The sequence below is a fragment of the Pagrus pagrus genome, assembly GCF_965226575.1.
Source record: "Pagrus pagrus genome assembly, chromosome: 1".
In the NCBI taxonomy this organism is placed as follows: domain Eukaryota; kingdom Metazoa; phylum Chordata; class Actinopteri; order Spariformes; family Sparidae; genus Pagrus; species Pagrus pagrus.
Genome location: NC_140185.1, coordinates 35,292,875 through 35,310,836, shown reverse-complemented (window position 1 = coordinate 35,310,836; position 17,962 = coordinate 35,292,875). Strand labels below are relative to the sequence as shown.

General features: G+C 40.0%; 3 protein-coding genes across 3 annotated transcripts; 1 reads left to right on the top strand and 2 right to left on the bottom strand.

Annotated features, from left to right (window-relative positions):
- Positions 1-7,454: 7,454 nt before the first annotated feature.
- hypk (huntingtin interacting protein K) lies at positions 7,455-9,839 on the top strand. Its single transcript, XM_084348766.1, has 4 exons — positions 7,455-7,668; positions 8,784-8,839; positions 8,961-9,012; positions 9,605-9,839. The coding sequence occupies exons 1-4, from the start codon at positions 7,507-7,509 to the stop codon at positions 9,698-9,700; spliced, it is 366 nt and encodes a 121-aa protein (XP_084204892.1). The 5' UTR covers positions 7,455-7,506; the 3' UTR covers positions 9,701-9,839.
- Positions 9,840-9,889: 50 nt separating this feature from the next.
- mfap1 (microfibril associated protein 1) lies at positions 9,890-14,179 on the bottom strand. Its single transcript, XM_084347122.1, has 8 exons — positions 13,988-14,179; positions 12,919-13,135; positions 12,680-12,818; positions 12,400-12,587; positions 11,660-11,929; positions 11,412-11,571; positions 11,016-11,105; positions 9,890-10,648 (listed from the first exon to the last, which is right to left on the bottom strand). Exons 1-8 carry the CDS (start codon positions 14,067-14,069, stop codon positions 10,469-10,471), a joined length of 1,326 nt encoding a protein of 441 aa, XP_084203248.1. The 5' UTR covers positions 14,070-14,179; the 3' UTR covers positions 9,890-10,468.
- Positions 14,180-14,974: 795 nt separating this feature from the next.
- Positions 14,975-17,951, bottom strand: hddc3 (HD domain containing 3). Its single transcript, XM_084348509.1, has 4 exons — positions 17,748-17,951; positions 16,573-16,628; positions 16,243-16,483; positions 14,975-15,194 (listed from the first exon to the last, which is right to left on the bottom strand). Exons 1-4 carry the CDS (start codon positions 17,872-17,874, stop codon positions 15,064-15,066), a joined length of 555 nt encoding a protein of 184 aa, XP_084204635.1. The 5' UTR covers positions 17,875-17,951; the 3' UTR covers positions 14,975-15,063.
- Positions 17,952-17,962: the final 11 nt, after the last annotated feature.

Here is a 17,962-nt window from a genome sequence, read left to right as displayed (position 1 = left end):
CACTCGTCCTACCCGCTCAGATTAGGCAGAGAGTCTGTGAGGGGAGGAGGGGTGAGTAGGAGGAGGTCGACAGGGACCATGTGTCAGTCCCATCTGTCCCTCCCTTCCCTTCCCCCAGCGCTGCACAAACCTCACTGTACAATGGGATTGGGCCACACTCCTTGTGTTTAATCCAGATTTGCAAAATTAAACAATTAAGTCATTTGATCTGTGGATGCTGATGTGTGACACCTCACAGCCTCCCACCTCCTCAGACCCCCTCAGACCCCCTCAGACCCCGTCAGACCTCGTCCCAGTCTGAGAGTCCCTCACAGAACGAGGCCACGTCCATAATCCCAACAAGTTATCATGAGTGCTGCATTACGACCCAGAAAACAGTGAATTGGGACGGACTGGAGGCAGCGCTGTCTGTGGTGGAGTCAACAAAGGCCGGCTGCATTAGGAGACGCGCTCACAGCTTAATGATAAACAGGCCGATGGATTTTTTTGGGCTCTAATGGAGCGACGAGAGGGGAACAGGCGGAGAATAAAAGCTGATCAAACATTTTAGCTTTCAATTGATCTGCACTTTTAATCCACTATTATCAGACATGGTCAGTGTGTAACCTTCTTTACATCAGATTTAGAGGTTGACATTTTTGGACCTGGCCTGTATTGAGGTCCGTCTGTGTGCCTCTCATTCTTATTGCTTGTCCACATTTCTAAATCTGACATTTAACTTGCTTTTATAGGATTTTTAAGCACTTTTCAGTTTGGTTTGAGACCTATTTTAAGACGTATTTGTCCTCTGCCCAGGAAGTTATGTTTACACCTGTTGCTCGTTTGGTGGTTTTGTTGGTTTGTCAGCAGCATCACACAAAAACTACTGAATGGATTTCCACGAAACTTGGATGGAGGACGGGTCTCAGCCCAGAATAGACCCCGTTAACTTTTGCTGCAGATCCGGATAAAGGGACGGATCCAGGAAGTTTTTGTCACTGTCTTAAACATCTGGTGTTTTTCAACATTTTTTTGTTAATTTCTCAGGGAATAATGCATGGATCTTGAAGAAAAAAGTTGATTTAGTTGTTATTGGATTAGGCTTGATTGAATTAAAGAGGACTTTTGGGCCTTGGCAGAGGTATGCACTCTACTGACTGCCTTTCTAGTTCTTTCTATGCAAATGCATTTCGAAACTCTAACAAACTGGTTTCTTAAAAGAAGAGGATCAATTCGATGAGGTGAAATTCAGATTTGTAAATGTTGGTTACACCTCTCTTGATAATGATAATCTAACAACATTAGAAATGTTTTCATATCTTCAACATTTGTCTGTTAAAACACTGAATAAATCTATTTTTCCTGTACAGAACTCAGAGACACTCAGGTTGTTGTCTGTGCGTCGCAGCAGCAGTGAAATGAAACGACGTGTCTTGTATCTGGTGAAAAAGCGCTGAGTGCACGATGAGAGAGTCAGATTGGATTTAGGTTAGTGTGCAGGGCGGAGCGCCAGGATAATCCGGTCGTTGTTCGGCCCTCCTCTCCGTCAGGATGACCTTCACCGGCCCAGACAGGACGTTGGCAGCTGCGTCCTGGTAGACTCTCTGAACCGCCACAGACCGGCGTCACTGAGCCACAGACTGTCCAATCAAACTGCAGCGATTTGTCGCTGTGCTGCATCTCACCTGGTTACACAACTTCTCCTGCATAGAGCCCCAATATATAATGTTTCTGCCACATTAAATGAAACATTTAGATTACTCACTTCAAGTGGTATTTTTATTTAAGTACTTAGATACGTGTATTTAAGTTGAGTACTTTTTTAAGCCACTCTTTACTTCTATTATTTCTATTTCAATGAGAAATACTGTTTGTTCATTTATCTGGCTGTTTTAGTTACTTTACAAATTAGGATTTTTGCAAATAAAACGCACAAGGAGCCTTTAAAATATGACATTTTGTTTTTAATTTAACTACCCAACAGTTTATAAAAGCTCAGCTGAAACGATTGCTCCATAAATCATTCAACCGACAAAAGAAAATTTTGTTGAGTCGTTAATTTTTGGCTCCCTGTTGTGAAGATTTGCTTCTTTTCCTTTAAATAACTTTGATATATATGTAATAATGTTGAGGTTTGGCTTAAACAAACATTGTGAAGGTGTCACTTTGGGGCTCGGGGCAGAAGTTTTACAAACCAAACAGTCAACAGAGAAAATAATCAGCAGATGAATCCAGACTGAAAACAACCATTAGTTGTAGTCCTACACAAAACAAGTTAAAATGAGCTCCACCTCAGCCAACTACAACAGTAAAATCCTGCTTTTAATGCATGAAAATGATATAATGAGATCATATAAAATAGATGTTACTGCTTTGAGCTCTGCTGAATGTACTTGCATACTTTTACACAAATGTTATTTTCAGTGCAGCAGTTTAACAGCGTGGTATAAGTTAACTTACGTACATAAAGGACCTGAATACAGCAGCTTTTGTCTCGGAGATAAAACACAAACAAGTTCTTGAAATAATGTTTGTTAATGATTTTTACAAACTATTGTCGTGCAAAGCCTTAATCTGCACACATGCAGGTCTACTGTCAGCTTTGTTAGTACTAAGGGGTGTCGCTGAGAACCGGTATTGACAATAACTGTGATATTCAAAAAATTCAATATTGATATTGTGTCAATAACAGACATATTATAATATCGTGTAAATAATCCAGTGCTTCGTTTATCATTTCCGTTTCTTTCCGCTCTCACTAGATGGCGGTAATGTACGTTCCAACCGCACTTACAACAAAAAAAGAAGAAGAGCTGCACAAAATCATGTCGAAACAGCATTCGACATCAACAGTCATGGTTTCAGACTCTCTCACCTCCCTGCACTCGTCTAACGAGTTATTAATTTGACAAAACACAAAATAAACAAGGTTAAGATGAATTTGACTGAGAGCAGAATATCTCTATATATCACGATAATATCGTTATCATGAATTCTTTTGGCCGCGATAATCGTCCAGTGAAAATCTGATGTCATCCAGCCCGAGTTAGTAAATCTTTGTTGTTTTTTATCTTATATCCTGTTTATGTAATTCGCTCGATGTCATTGATCTCCTGAGTATAAATAAATGTTGATTGAATGTATGACAAGTGATCAGGTAAAGGAAACATTTCTTGAAACGTCAGTTATGAGGAGTGCTGAAAATACTGTGGAAGCCTCTGATGTGTAAATTCACTTTTTTAACATGAACCTGTCTGTAAAAATTGTTTTATCAGTGGATGACATGTTGTATTTGTATTATTTGGTTTGATAATATGAGGTTTCTGTAAACATATGATTCAAAATGACAACAGATATTCAGAGAGGAGAAAAGAAACGACAGGAAGGATCCAGAGGAGTCGAGATGTTAAACATTAATGTTTGACTGCTGTCACTTGCAGTGTCTTTGCTTCAGGGTGAGTTGTTTTTAGGACTGTTCCTCTTTTAAATGCATGTTGGAAAAAAAAGCAGCCAGTGCCAAAACTTAGTACGGTAACACTGCAGAGGAGCTGTCCAGGTTGACTTTCTAGGAACTAGAGTAGCAAACAAAAGGGTTAAGTAAGAGGAAAAGTCGTCCTGGTTCGGACTCAGCTAAGAGGCTTGAACTTACAAACCCAGTGAATGAACTCTCTCTGCACAAAGCAACGGTCGGGGGATTATCAGTCTGAGGAGCTGACGAGGACAGAGAAGCAGCGAGAAGCAGCGAGATGCAGCGAGAAGCAGCGAGGCGTGTCCACAGGAGGCTCCACCACAACAAACAACAAACAACAAACAACAAACACCCACAGCTACAAACACACCGTCATATAGTGTTTTATATTCATCCAACCAGCTGCCACAGCCTGCAGACGCTGCATCTTAAAAAGGTGTCAGGGTAAATAGTTTAGTTTAGTTTAGTTAAGTTGCTTTCCAGCTTCAGAAAAACAAACAAACAAACAAACAAACAAACAAACAAGAACAAATAAACAAAACAGGACCGAAAAGATGTAGGTTGAAGTGTTACACTTATCCTTTCAACATTAATTATATGTTGTCAGCTGCCTTTAAATTATAAAGAGCAATAAAGGAAAATAACCGCAACTAAGAATATACACATTTTTAAATACAAAAACATTGTTGGAAGCATTTAGAATAATATAAGAATCAACTCAAACAAATATATAACAAAAGAAATGCAAAAATGTTAGAAGAAGATGCTGTGTTTGATTTAAAAAAGTGTTTTTCATTTCATAAACTATAAAAAGTAAAGTTATAAGAAATAGAAAAATGATGTAGATTTGTCTCATTGACACGTCCGTCTCCTCCTGAGCAGAGTTAGACAACAGCAGTTACCAAAAAACAACTGTTGTTTCACACAATATCCTTAATCTCACTGTGGATGATTCCCCTCCAGCATGAGCGGGTGTAAACCAGTAAGTCGCTGTGATAAAAACACGTGTTGCTCTGAGCGGTCCAGGCAGCCGCGGCCCGGCCCGGCCCGGCCTGGCATTCCTGGGGGCCCCTTTCACTCTCAGATAATTGCTGCTGCCTTGTGGGAGAGGAGGAAGTGCCAAACAGAGCAAACAAAAGCAAATAAGCGGATGCAAATCACCGCTTGAGTGAAAGCGCTCAATCTATGGTTTCAACGGGCTTGCGCAATAATAGTTGGCTGAACTCCAAGCTTGTTTACAAAAACAACAGGGACAAGAGACGTTTCACATTCATTAATCATTTAGGAGTTTTCATGAGCAAAACAATGAGGTAACGGTTTTCTGACCAGTCTTATAAAACCTGTTTTGGATGTATGTAAATAAAAGGCTGAGTGTTGTGAATGATTCACATGTAGCTGGAAGTAATAAGAGTCGTCCCCCCAATAGAAAGACAATGTACCCATTCATAACTGTGGCGTGACTGAGTGAACAACCTGCTGAGGACAGACTGTTAAAGAAAGATTTCATCTGTGCCACATTCACACACTCAACTCAAAATCAAGTCTGATGTCTAACTTTTATGTGTTGTATGTTTAAAAAGTATGTGGACTCCTCTCTATAAGGATTTAATGGTTTCTGAACTTAGTTTGTAAATTAGGGCCTGGCCTCAATGATTTTTGAATTTAAATAAAAGCATCTTAGTACCAATTAGAGGAAATCTCAAAGGCTGGGTTGTAAAAATGTAGTGAGTTATTAATAATTTATTAATGTTCATATACAGTTTATAAACACTTTATATGAGTGTGGAATCAAAATAAAGTGTTAAAGATCTTTTAATTCATGAGTTTTGTGCAGGAATCTCAGTTTTATTCCCAGAATGTCCTGGACCACTTCAGGTCTGTCATGCACATGCAGACGTGCCTCTTTTTTTTTTTTTTCTGAGAAATATCCGTCACGCTTTCATTCATCATCTCACCTGAGTCCGAAGCTTGCAACTTGACATCACGTCTCTGAGCTCCAAACAGCCTGACAGCCTTCAGTCATACAGCAGGATGAAGGGGTTGGTGTGATGACAGTGACCTCTCTCCAGCCCGGGTGCCATCCCTCCGGCCGCTCACGTCCACGCACATCATCCAGAGGATGAACCAGAGAAACCACAGAGCACTTCAGTCCGCATGAAGAGAAGGTTTCTCTGTGCTTTAATCTGATTATTGGGAGGTGGATAGAAAAAGCTCAAGCACACGAAAGGTCTGAGAAGACTGGAGACAGAGGAAATCTGTTGCTGTGGTTGACCGGCTATTAGAGTCGAGTAAACCTCTTAAAACAGACAGGAATAGACGGAGGAGGAGTGATTTAGATAAAAGTCTGCAAATCCAGTTATTGTCTTTTTCTCACCATCTCTTAGACAATAACAAGACAATATACTGTTTAAACCTGATTTATATGGAATCAAATCAAAATATATATATCATCCACTCCACTGACAGTGGATAAACAAAATGTTTGTATTTTACATGCATGTACACAAAGATTATTATCAGTTTATACTTTGATTGCAATTCTAAATTACAAAATGCACATTCATCCCCAGGAAACTCCTCATGTCCCACTGTCCTTGTGATACAATAAAGCAGTTGTGAGAATACCCTTCAGAAAATATATTGCTGGACTTCTGGGTAAAAAAACAAAACAAAAAAACACTTCCTACACATTGAAAACTCTTTAATGAAAGCAACACTATGTAGATATTGGCATTTTGTGTGATTTGGCGCCCCCCACAGCTTCTGAGTGGAACACCACTGTTGTAAATACAGATCCCAGGTCTGTAACAGTTTGTCAGACTTACAACTCTGCTGTTTTGTATATTTAGGCAAAGCACGTTTTTTGTCTTCCAGGCGGCTTTTAGTTTGCATTAATTTCAATTTGAAATGAAAATCAACTTGCAGAATATAAACATTGCTTGTATTGTATTGTTAGTGGGTAGTTAGTGGGGAACTTGTATCTGTCTTCTGCTTGTTAATAGTCATCAATTGTTTTTACAATCAAGGTTAGAGTCATAATATTCATTAAAACGCAATAAGTCAAATGTTACATCTGCCTCATGCTGTGACAGTTGCCCCTGCACGTGTTACACATATAAATACCAAGAACCACAGTAAAACTCCAAGAATATAGATATAGATAATCAATTAAATATCAGATAAATAATTAATTCCAGACTAAGTCTTGATGGAAAAACATAGGATTTAAACTGAATCAAAACACTTTTCTTACATTGTTAGAAAAAAAATCACAGATAAGAGACATCAGTTTGTCCTTTGGCAGTCAGAGAGGGATAATCAAAGACGCAGTATGAATTTCATGGCTCTGCATTGCTTCTATGTGCAATTTGAGATGCTACATCGCTCCAGTGGTGTAGCAATGACGTCATTTGTAGGCTAACCTGGAAGTTAGCATCGCTCTGGTTCCCTCAACAAAAAGCAGATGGGATTTTTGTTGTTTTTGGATTATTATATCAACACTTTTGTGATTTTTGAAGCGTAAATTAAATATCTAACAGTAAAAAGCTAATGTTAGGCTATAAACAGACGACATCACGGTCACACGACTTAAACGTCACCACCACTAAAGTCTCTGTGCTCGCTCTGTAGTCTCATTTAGACACTTGTTAGCACCGCCGTATTTAACACACAGAAGAGCTTTATGAGTTAATTTTGGGACATTAAATGATGTATTTTATGTTGTAGAACAAAACCAATTTAAAAAACCCATTTACTCTAAGATGAAGGAACTGGACGTGCTAAATGCTAACTGATTTCCTAACTGATTTAGGACTACAATCTACACCACTCTATTGTCCCCGGTCCCCAGATAAAGTACAGATCTTAAGTAAACGTATCAGGTTAATTTCTGATTATACAGTACCACAACAACATCACAGAATCATACAAAATTATGATCTAAAGGAAACTACGAATTTTTCCTTTAAATTGTCCTTCCCTTCCGGTAGGTACTACCCCGTTTTCCCTCCGACGCTTGGCGGAACCTTCCTCTTTGTTCCGGCCTCACTGGAGCAAACATGGCGGCAGAGGGAGACGTCGATTTGGACCTGGAAGCCGAGGAGAACTGCACCGGGAAACCGGCAGAAAAGCCTCGGAAACATGACAGCGGGGCGGCTGATCTGGAGAGAGTCACGGACTACGCGGAGGAGAAGGAAATCTCCAGCTCCGACTTAGAAACGGTGAGAGCGGCTAGCGTTAGCCCGGAAACATGCGGCCACTGCCGGCTACACCGCTGAACATCATCCCTGACACAAAACCATGTGAAGGGTTAAGCTAGGAAGAGTTGTGTGTTTTATTTTAATGTTGTTTTATTCTAACTAATAATATAGATTTCAAGTAGTTGCAATCGCTACTTCTGAAAATATAAGTATTGTTTGCTTTGTGTGCAGCGAATTATTTAACTTGACAAGCTAGTGGCTAACTGCCTCATAGCTAGCTAGCTGAAGCTGTTAAGCTAGCTAATCACAGTGTCAGTAACCGTTATAGACTCCAACAGAACAGAACAGGGACAGAGCGTAGTGCAGATAGAAAATAATAATATAATGTAAAAAATAAACGTCAAACCAACATTACACTTACAGCAGGTGTTAAAGAATATCATGTAGTTATTTACAGGGTTTTTTAAAATGCCCTCTGCGATTTTAAAGGAGCACTTTGTAGTTTTATGGAAGAAATTTTAATCAGAAGAGAAAGATCTTCACTGACTGATTTTGTAATGCCTAAACAAACTAAATAAACAAAATAAACAAACTCTTTGTTTTCATGACTGAATAAATAAACTGACCTTAAAGGACAACACACTTGTTTTGTTTACATGTGGCAGACCCTGCCACCTTTCTTGCTTCAAACATAGTTCTGGGACTTTATTTTCCTCTGAGAACAGCTTGTTTATTCAGTCATGGAAAAATAAATATTTGTGTATTTGGTAGTTTGTATAATTAACTAATTAATATTGTAAATAATAAAACTGAATATGAACTGAAAGGATAAATGAAGTGAAGACATTTTATATCCCAAAGGTCAACTTCACCCTGATATCATAATATTAATACTTAGTTTATTATATTTTGATAAAAGCCAAAAGTCACATACATAAGTGCAGAAGCCTGTTTGTGCTTTATTTTAAAATGTCACTGATTTGATCATTCAAAACCTTTTAAAATGGAGATAAAAAGACCAACAGTGGTAAAAACAATCCTATCCAAATTAATCTCCTGTTTCATTGGTGAAACTAAGCTCTTATGGTTTTCATAAATGACCTACATGCTGACAACAATATTATTTTTTCTTCCAGGCCATGTCAGTGATTGGAGACAGAAGGTCACGGGAACAGAAAGCCAAACAGGAGAGGTGAGATCGGTGTTGACTCTCCTGGCTCTTTACATGTGGACACATGTCATTGTTTTTGGATTGATGAATTTGAACTTTTCTGTTGATTTTCCTTTCTGACCGTGCATCATTCTGCTTTCAGAGAAAAAGAGTTGGCCAAAGTCACCATCAAGAAAGAGGACGTAGAACTAGTTGTAAGTTATTCACTCTTTTTTTTTGTCCGTTTAATCTATTCAGTTGATGTCAAAGCCACACATCTGTTTTCGGTACAGGACCAGAAGTATGTGGGTGCATGCAGAATAATACCACAATCTGGGTTTGGATTGTAGGTTGGACAAAAGAAGCAACTTCAAAATGTCACTTTTCTGTAGACTGAACAATTACTCATGAAAATAATTAATGGATAATGAAAATAATTGTTAGTTGCAGCCATAGCCCCTGACCCAGGAGTGTCCATATACAGTGATGATGTACATCAACACGTGGCGGCTGTTTTGAATGTGTTTTTGCATCCCACTCATGGACTAGTAATTGTGTGACAGTGTGTATTATTTAAAGTGACATTGGGGTCTTTTCATGTGTCGTCGTATGATTTTTTAACGTACACTTACGGTCGACTACTGCAGCTAATACATTGACTCGGGATACGTACCTCATACAACCCCCACATCAAAAGACCCCATCTATCCATTAAATTCTGAAGTCAAGATAATTAAACTTGTGCATTTACTTCAGTTTGTCAGCTGATTACGTTCCTAAAAGGTTCATTTGGTTCATGTTGTGCAGATGTCAGAGATGGAGATTTCGCGGGCCGTGGCAGAACGCAGTCTGAGGGAACACATGGGGAACGTGGTGGAGGCTCTGGTGGCTCTGACCAACTGAACAAACATTTACACACTGGACTGCTTCACTCTTCACTTCACTTTGTTTTGGTTTGAACTGAACTCAGCAGTTTGATTCTTGTGGTGTTATTATTCTACATCCTTTTTTTTTCTTTTTTAAAAATAAAAGTTGGACCGCCTCCTGTTGTGATGATTAAAGTCATTTAAATACTCGTTTTGCTCTCCGCGGAAAAGTTTTTAAAAGGATGAAAAGAAGTTTTATTCACAAACAAATCAAGTTACAATATCTGTACTGTCACAAATATGGCGAAAAAAGGATAATGCAGGAAATCGGTACAAGAATCTGAAATCTGATTTGTACAAAATTACATCCGAACCCACCGCTTTAAAACTGAAGGAGGTATCCGAGTGTGATGTGGCTCAAACCTGGTGACAATAGATTGAGATCTTTAGACATCACTAATAATTTCCTTTCATCTCCTTAAAAAGCAGCAATCGTTGAATGCAAAAGGAAACTCGAGTCCCCTTTTTAAAGCCAAGATCTCATGTTAAAGGGATATTCTGCATATTAAAGAACTGAAAACCTGCTGCTTTTTAAATAGGGTTAGACGATCCAAAATTACATTTTTTAAATGATGGTGCATCTTCCTGGTTGATAAACAGTACGTCAAGGTGGTGGAGTCAGTCTGTTTTCCTTCCACAACATAAAGTCCAGGAAAGAAAGTCCCTGGACTCAGCAGAAAGCAGCTCTCGTCTCTGGACAGTCTCTAAATCCGCAGTGAGGACCGGGTAAAGTCCGTCTCACATCTTAAGTCTTCCTCTTCTTGACTGTGGGCCGGTCAAACACGTCCCTCACGCCTGCCGCCTTCTGCTTGAAGAACTTGCTGTTCTGAGCGCTCTCCTGGGCCCAGGCCGAGTCGAACGACGTGGTGTCCTGGTCCACCAGGTGGGTGTACTTGGTGCGTCCAGAGCGACCAAAGTTTTTGACCTTTTAGAGGAAAAACAAAACACAACAGGTAAAACCAGAGAACTGGCTTCCCTTCCATGTAACGTATGGAAGAAATGAAAACATCCAGCTGGTAAATTTCCACTTAAAAGAGTAAAATGCATATACACACATTTGGTAAATGTTTCAATGGACTAACAATAACAACATTTTAGAGACGAGAAGAAGCCAAATTCACTTAATTTCTCGAGTTTTCTGGTTCACTTTAAGATTATGATATTAGTAAATTTAGATTTTAAGATAAATCGATCACAAAGGTGAATAATTCTTCTACTATAACATTTTGTTTAAGCCTCAGTACGCCCTCTACAGTGAAAGGAAACACATAAAACATAAAAAAGCAGCTGACCTGCATGACTTTGGGTAAGATGGTTTTGTTGAAGTGATCCTCCAGCGTCGGGGCACTGAAATCTCTCTTGTACACATCGTCCTCGCCATCCTGTAACAGAAAGCATGTTCACAGTTAAAGACCGCAGAGCAACCTGCACCCTCGACCGTGACGTCAGCAGCAGATGATTTACCGCCTGTAACAACAACTCAAACGTTATAAGCTCCTTTGGATATGTAGAGAGCTGGACATTTTACAGTTAAAATAAAATTGGCAGTGCTCTCTGACAAGATTGTTTCTCCAATAAGCTATAATAGGTCATGCTGTTGTATCAGTTGGGCTCCCTGTGACTGTTAGCCTGCGTAGGTACATCTTTAGATCAGGGGTAGACCGATTATCCTCTCTGCAGTGACTTACCATGAAGAAGGCTCCTCTGTGGTAGTACTTCTGGAGGAACTTGTATTTGCCTTTGGTGGCTTTGTTGGTGATGACTTTGCCGCTGTTGCGCAGCTCGGCCCGGCGCTCCTCCTCCGTCAGGTTGTGGAATCGCTCAATTTCAGCCTTCTCCCTCTCCATGCTGAGAACAAACACCACTCGTTAGCATCCTCATCAACAGCACTGTGCTTACTGAAATACGTCATTTCATCATACAGTCATTTACTCACAGCTCTCTGAGCTCTCTGTCCCTCTTGATGCGTTTCAGCTCTCGGACTTTCCAAGCTTCGTATTCTTCCTCCTCGTTCTCTCCGTCCGTGTCCAAAGCGTCGAGAGCAGCCAGCGTGCGTCGGTTCTCCTCAAACTCCTTCTTAGCCTCCTCCTCCACGATCTTGAGGGTGTAGCGCCGTCGCTCCTCCACCTGCCTCTTGGCCTCGGCCTCCAGCTCTCTTTGCCTCTGCTCCTCTGCTTCACGCTCCGCCACAGTGATTCTGTCCTTTCTGTGGTGCAAATGAAGCGCTATTACTTTGTATCCATGGTAACATTGTTTTAATATTTTGTTATATGCTACAAATACATTAATAATTTATACAGGTCAACAAATTTGTGTATTTCTGATATGAAACGGCACCATCACTATCATTATTCTCACTCATTGCTGTAGCAGCAGATCAGTTTTTTGCAAATTGATGAGGTGCTTGTCTTGATTGGTGGTCAACGGAGCAGCTAAATACTCTTCCTCCCTACAGAGTTATTAAAGAATTGCCCCCGACAAAGCTCCGCTAATTCAGCGTTAAAGATGCTTCATTTCCTATAAATTCTTCACATCAAATGTCCTCCGTTATTTAAAAGCTTTTTAAAATCAAGAAACAGCTGAAAGTGAACATGATGGGTGCGTGACCGGTGCTCTTGCATCAACAAAGACAGTAGCAGAACAATTATGGGCCGAAGTGCAACTGTCAGTTCGTACTTGCGAATGAAGACCGGTTTTAGCCGAGGCTCTGCTTCATCCTCGCTGTCGGTGTATTCTTCATATTCAGACTCGGACTCTGACTCCTCCCCGGACTTGCCCTCCTCCTCCACCTCCATGACCTCCATCTCCTCGTTCTTGCGTTCAACGGCTCTCTGCCGCATCATCGCTCGTCTCCTCTCAATTTCCTGCACAGAATGACAAAGTGCACATTAAAAACTTTTCTGAATTGACATAAAGAAAAACTCAGAACATTTTGTTAAACAGAACGGATAGCAACCTCATCATCCACTTCTTCCTCTTCCTCCTCTTCCTCCTCACTGCTCTCCTCACGCTCTGGGTGCCAGGTGCCTTCATCAGAGTCCTCGCTGCTCTCAGCCACAACTTCAGGCTCTGCGATCTGTCTGTGTCTCGCCAGCCTGAGGACAAAGAAACAGGAAGCAATGCGGAGTTAAATACATTTCATCGCCACAAAATTAAATAACCATCAATCAAATCAGGTCCTCTGAGCTGTGATACCTCTCCTCCACGTCCTCAGACACACGGTTGAGCAGACGTTTGAGACGTGGGTCGGAGACATCCTCTTCCTCCTGCTCCACCTCCGGCTCCATTTCCTTTCCCTTCTTCACAAACTGGAAGTCCTCTTCTTCCTCATCCGACGACTCCATTGGCGCATAGTCAGGACGTTTACCTGACACATACCTCTTCACCTTCACCTTCTCCATGGAGAGCTCACCTGAGATATACAGAGACAATGATGAGCTTTTCCATCTCTAAAGCTAGAGTACACATTATTTTGAATCTACATCTCATTACTATTCATGGTTACTTTGTTTTTAAAACCAATACAAAATCCAGAAGCACCGACACATTCATAAAAATCATCTGCCAAAAGGTTAATAGTCAATCGTTTCACTGTTCGCTGTCAGATTTTCCAGTTCAAGCTTCTCAAATCTGAGGATTTTGTTGTCCATATTTGTTTTAGAATTGTAAACTGAATTATCTTTTGATTTTGAGCATTTTGTTCATCAAAATAAGCAACTAAATAAAGTCTCCTTAGGCTCTAGGAAAGTGTGTCGGGAAAAAATATTGATAGATTCTTCAATAATGAAATTAACTGCTCGGTGCAGACCTAATAATATTATATTTTTCAAAAAAGCCAGCTGATACCGATCTGTATAGCTGTTTGGCAGTTTCAACACAACCGAGCTCAAATCCTAAAGTCACACATACCTCAATTTAAAGTGAATATTAATATACAGTGTAGGAGAGCCTGTCATAATCTCAGGTCGTACAAGCGGCTCCAGTTTAATGTGACTTCTCTAATAGGTCAAAAGTATATAGACACCAAAACATCACACTCTTGTGATGATTGAGTATCTACTTTCCGAACCAAGCTCAGGAGTAAACTGCTGCAGCCTTCAGGAATAAGCTCCATCTGATGTTATTGGCTGTTTTTATTGAGATGAATAATCAGCCTCTTCAATGTATTTGTGTTGTTTACGTTTGTTAGCAGTGAGGTTGCGCTATGCTAGCTGGCTAACTTAGCACGCAGCTAGCCGCCTGCTAGCTACCCGCTACGTCTCACCTTTCTCATTCCGGATCGGCACGGCTCCGGCCGTGGACTGGATCGGAGGGAGCTTCATGTTGAGGGCTTCGCGACTAGACATGGCTGTCTGGTCGACGGTACCAGCTGAATAAAAAGTAAAAAATGGGTATTTTACTCGGTCAAAATGAGCTCGTTGTCGGTCGTCGCTCTCATCAAGCGGAAGTCAGAGCGAGCGGACCGGAAGTTGATTTGTTCCGACAGACACTTCCTGTCAATCAGAGGCGCACAGCTGTTTACACTAAATAACATCCAATTGACTGTTTAGATCACTGAATCAGTAAAGTTTAGTGGTTACTATCATTGTTTTAGTCCCCCGAAATAAACATCGAGTTAGAGAGTTGATAAGAAGATAGAAGCTAATATTCATACTGTAACACCGCCCTCTAGTGGCTGATATCACCGCTACAGATAGATCAGTCCAATAGAGATCCACTGTGAATTAACAGTCCTGACCTTTTCTTTAAATCCTGTACAATGTGTGTACTGTATATAGACATGTTAACATGCATATACTGAAGATAATCACCCACTTCTTGTATCTAATACTTCAACCATTCAATACCAATTCCTTTGCTCTATTAGCGTGTTTATAATCTATAGAAAACTTGAGTTGTAAATGTGCTTTTGGTCATTGGTGCTTGTTTTATGAATGAATCTATAAAGCCTCTTCTTCACCTACTTGAATTTACATAATAGTCCTATTGTCAGCTCTAATGTCCTTGTTTTTAAAGTATCAACTCTGCAAACTCTGATTAGAAAGTGAATATTTTTTAATCCACAATATCAGAAAAAGAATCAGTGCGTAGTGACTGACCCTGTGTGTTTCTTTAGAAGTTACAGGTATTAAACTCAGCAGTATCACATCCTTCAATTACAAACACTACTACTCATAAATACTTCTTGAATAATTAACTGATGACGCTATACCAAACTTTGAGCACAACAAAATATTAAAGACCACACAAATGCATACGAAATATGATTTATTTGTATAATTTACTTATGAAAAAGTTGTGTTATTTGTAATTTATACAGTCTTTGTTGCGGCCGTGTTGTCAGAGCTGGACTCCTCTCTGTCTGAACAGTTCCTCCAGCTTCTCCTCCAGAGCAGAGTTGGTTCCTCTCAGGCCTTTCACCACCTCACAGGCCCACAAAAAATACTCCTGGACCCGCTCGGTTGACCAACCTGCCAACACACACACACAAACAGGGAGAAGGTATGGTGACTCAGTACATTGTGAAGTTTTGGTTCTTGTGTGTTCAAACAGAAGTGTTACAGTTTTACTCCTCTACATTTATTTGAGAACATGTCTGGTGTCCGTACAGTCATTTCAAGAATAATTTAAGTAGAGTTTTAACTCCTCAGCAGTCATTAGAGTAGAAGTTAGACAGGATGACACGTCTCTAACTGAACTCTCTGAAAGAAATGTCTTTCCCATAATTAATTATTTTATTTTTATTGTACTTAAGGTTCCGCTCCACAGTTTAAAAGGACTAATTGGAAATGTTTACTATTGTCAAGAAATACAAATAAAACAACAACCTGATATTTTTTAGTTTAGTTGTTGTTTTCTTTTCCTTCTATCTAATGTTCAGATAAAATCACATTATACATAGGAGAGTCGCAGTTACCATGATATTAAAAAGTTTCTACTGGTACCATGTTTGTAATAAATGCAGCATCTCTTAAGGCATTTCCATTTCTTTCCATTCTTGCTTTGTCATACTACATGGCAGTAATGCCCCTCAGTGCAGTCTGCTGCAAAAAAATGTGAAAGCCAAAAAAAGAAAAAGAAACAAAAGGTTGCCAGTCCATGAAACAGGAAAAAAAGAGGAAGAGAAGCAAGAAGCAGAGAAAAAGAAGAAGACACAGTAACTAGCTAGCTACTGTCAGTAAGAGATGACAAATGGCAGCGGGACACTCCACCCTCACTCAACGAAAGTTCACTCAAGTTTTTTGGATTCTGTTTTTTTTGGCCACGATAATAATAACTGCGTAGTGAAAATCTGACATCCTGACAGCCTACATGCTCTATCCATATAGTTCTGTCACATTAAAATGTGTTTTCACTGTAAAATGAAGTATATCATTTCAAACAAACATTTAATGCTGATTATTTTTGACACAATAAAGATTTTAACATTTAATTAAATTTAATTGAAGTCCTGAAGAAGAAAACTCTCCACATGTGACTCAGTGACAGTGTAAGGCAGTGACAGTGAGCAGTGCTGACCGACAGGTGTGCAGCGGTTCAGGTCCCTCAGGTTGTACAGTTTATCCGCCAGTTTGACCAGTTTGGCTTGCCGGCTGCAGTGAGGCGCATGTTCCACCTGCTGGCGCTTCCTCTCCTGTTTGGGCAGGCTTTTATCGTCGGTCACCTCCTGAACGATACGCGCCACGATCGGCCCGAACTTTGCTTCCAGCTCTGCAGGAGAGGTGTCTGTGTCCTCCACTGTGTCGTGAAGCAGGGCAGCCTGCAACACAAAGTCAACACACACAATCTGTAATACAACACACCCTCTGCCTGACGGTGTTACCTAACAGTCACTCACTGATAACATACCTGCAGGACCTCGATGTCTGTGACGTCTCCTTCATGGCTGAGAATTCTTGCTACTCCTTAAAAGTACACACACAGAGCTGTGAGCATCAGAGAGAGGAAAGGCTTATTGTTTCAGCTGCTGCCACAAAAATCACGATTGTCCACAATCATTCAACACAGTTATCAATACTTATTATTTAACTTTTAGAAAGCCAGTTTGTTTTTGTTCATGAAACATTGTTTTCCACTGACACTTTAAAGTGACCTGACCTATTGTGCCTTTTTTGCTTTTTCCTTTCTGTCAGTGTTTTATATTTGTTGTTGTGCATCTAAAAGATCGTAAAAGTTAAAAAGGTCAAAGTCTACACCAACAGGCGCTCCTCTCTCCCGATGAAAACACTGCTCCTGAAACGCCTCGTCAGTTATCCAGCCTTTTACTCTGTGACTTTGCATGTAAACCTTTTCTAATAGTAACCCAAAATATACTTATTAACCAGAAAATGAGCATAATATGTCTCCTTTAAAAGGTGCCACCTTCCTAGCCTTTTTTTTGTGTGATGCAGATTTTCAGCAGAGAACGAGAGAGCACGTCACTAGGATAAATGAACACAATGTTTTAGCCTCAAAAAAACAAGAAAGAACTTAATGTCGGCCTATAGCATGTGCTGAATTTACAAGGAGGCCCAGATACTTAAGAATTTGTCATAGACAGCTTTTCACACAGTTTATTAAGTTTCTCCAAACTGAACATCTCACTAAATTGAGTGATTTTATAAGGGAGTCTGGGGAATTCCTTTTCTTTCCCTACTGTTTTGGACTTTGACCTATATTATGGAGCTGTTCCAGTTTGCTGTCAGCTGTCATGCAAAACATTTTGTAAGTTGTTGTTAATAATAATAGTTAGATTTTAAAAAAAGTGTCCCAGCCATTCAAATAATACAAAAAAACAAGAATGTCACCTTCCACGAGTCCCTGAGTCTTACTGTAAAAACTACACTACTATTCAATTACTTAAATATCCAACATGGATTTTATTAACTGTCATGTAACTGTTCATACCAAAAGTTAAACATCAGAAACTACTTTAAAATCCAGCATGGTCTGAATCCAGTTCTTATTTCAACTTCTCAGGTGTAGAAAAGATTTACGTGCAGCACCTGAAGGCATCACAACAAAGTACAGACAGTGCTACGTACCGATGGGGTGGTTAATGTACGGCGTTTGTTCCGCATCTTTGCGCCGCTGGTTGCGGTGTTTCTCTGCGGCAAAGTTAACCGTCTCTAGCAATAAAACCGCGTCTGAATTCATGTCGCAAAACAACATGAAGTGAGAGAAAAACTGCGTCAGGTGATTTAGACGTCAAACGTCTTTCTTCTTCCGAAGGTGTCGCGGTCCGTTGATTTATGGTGTC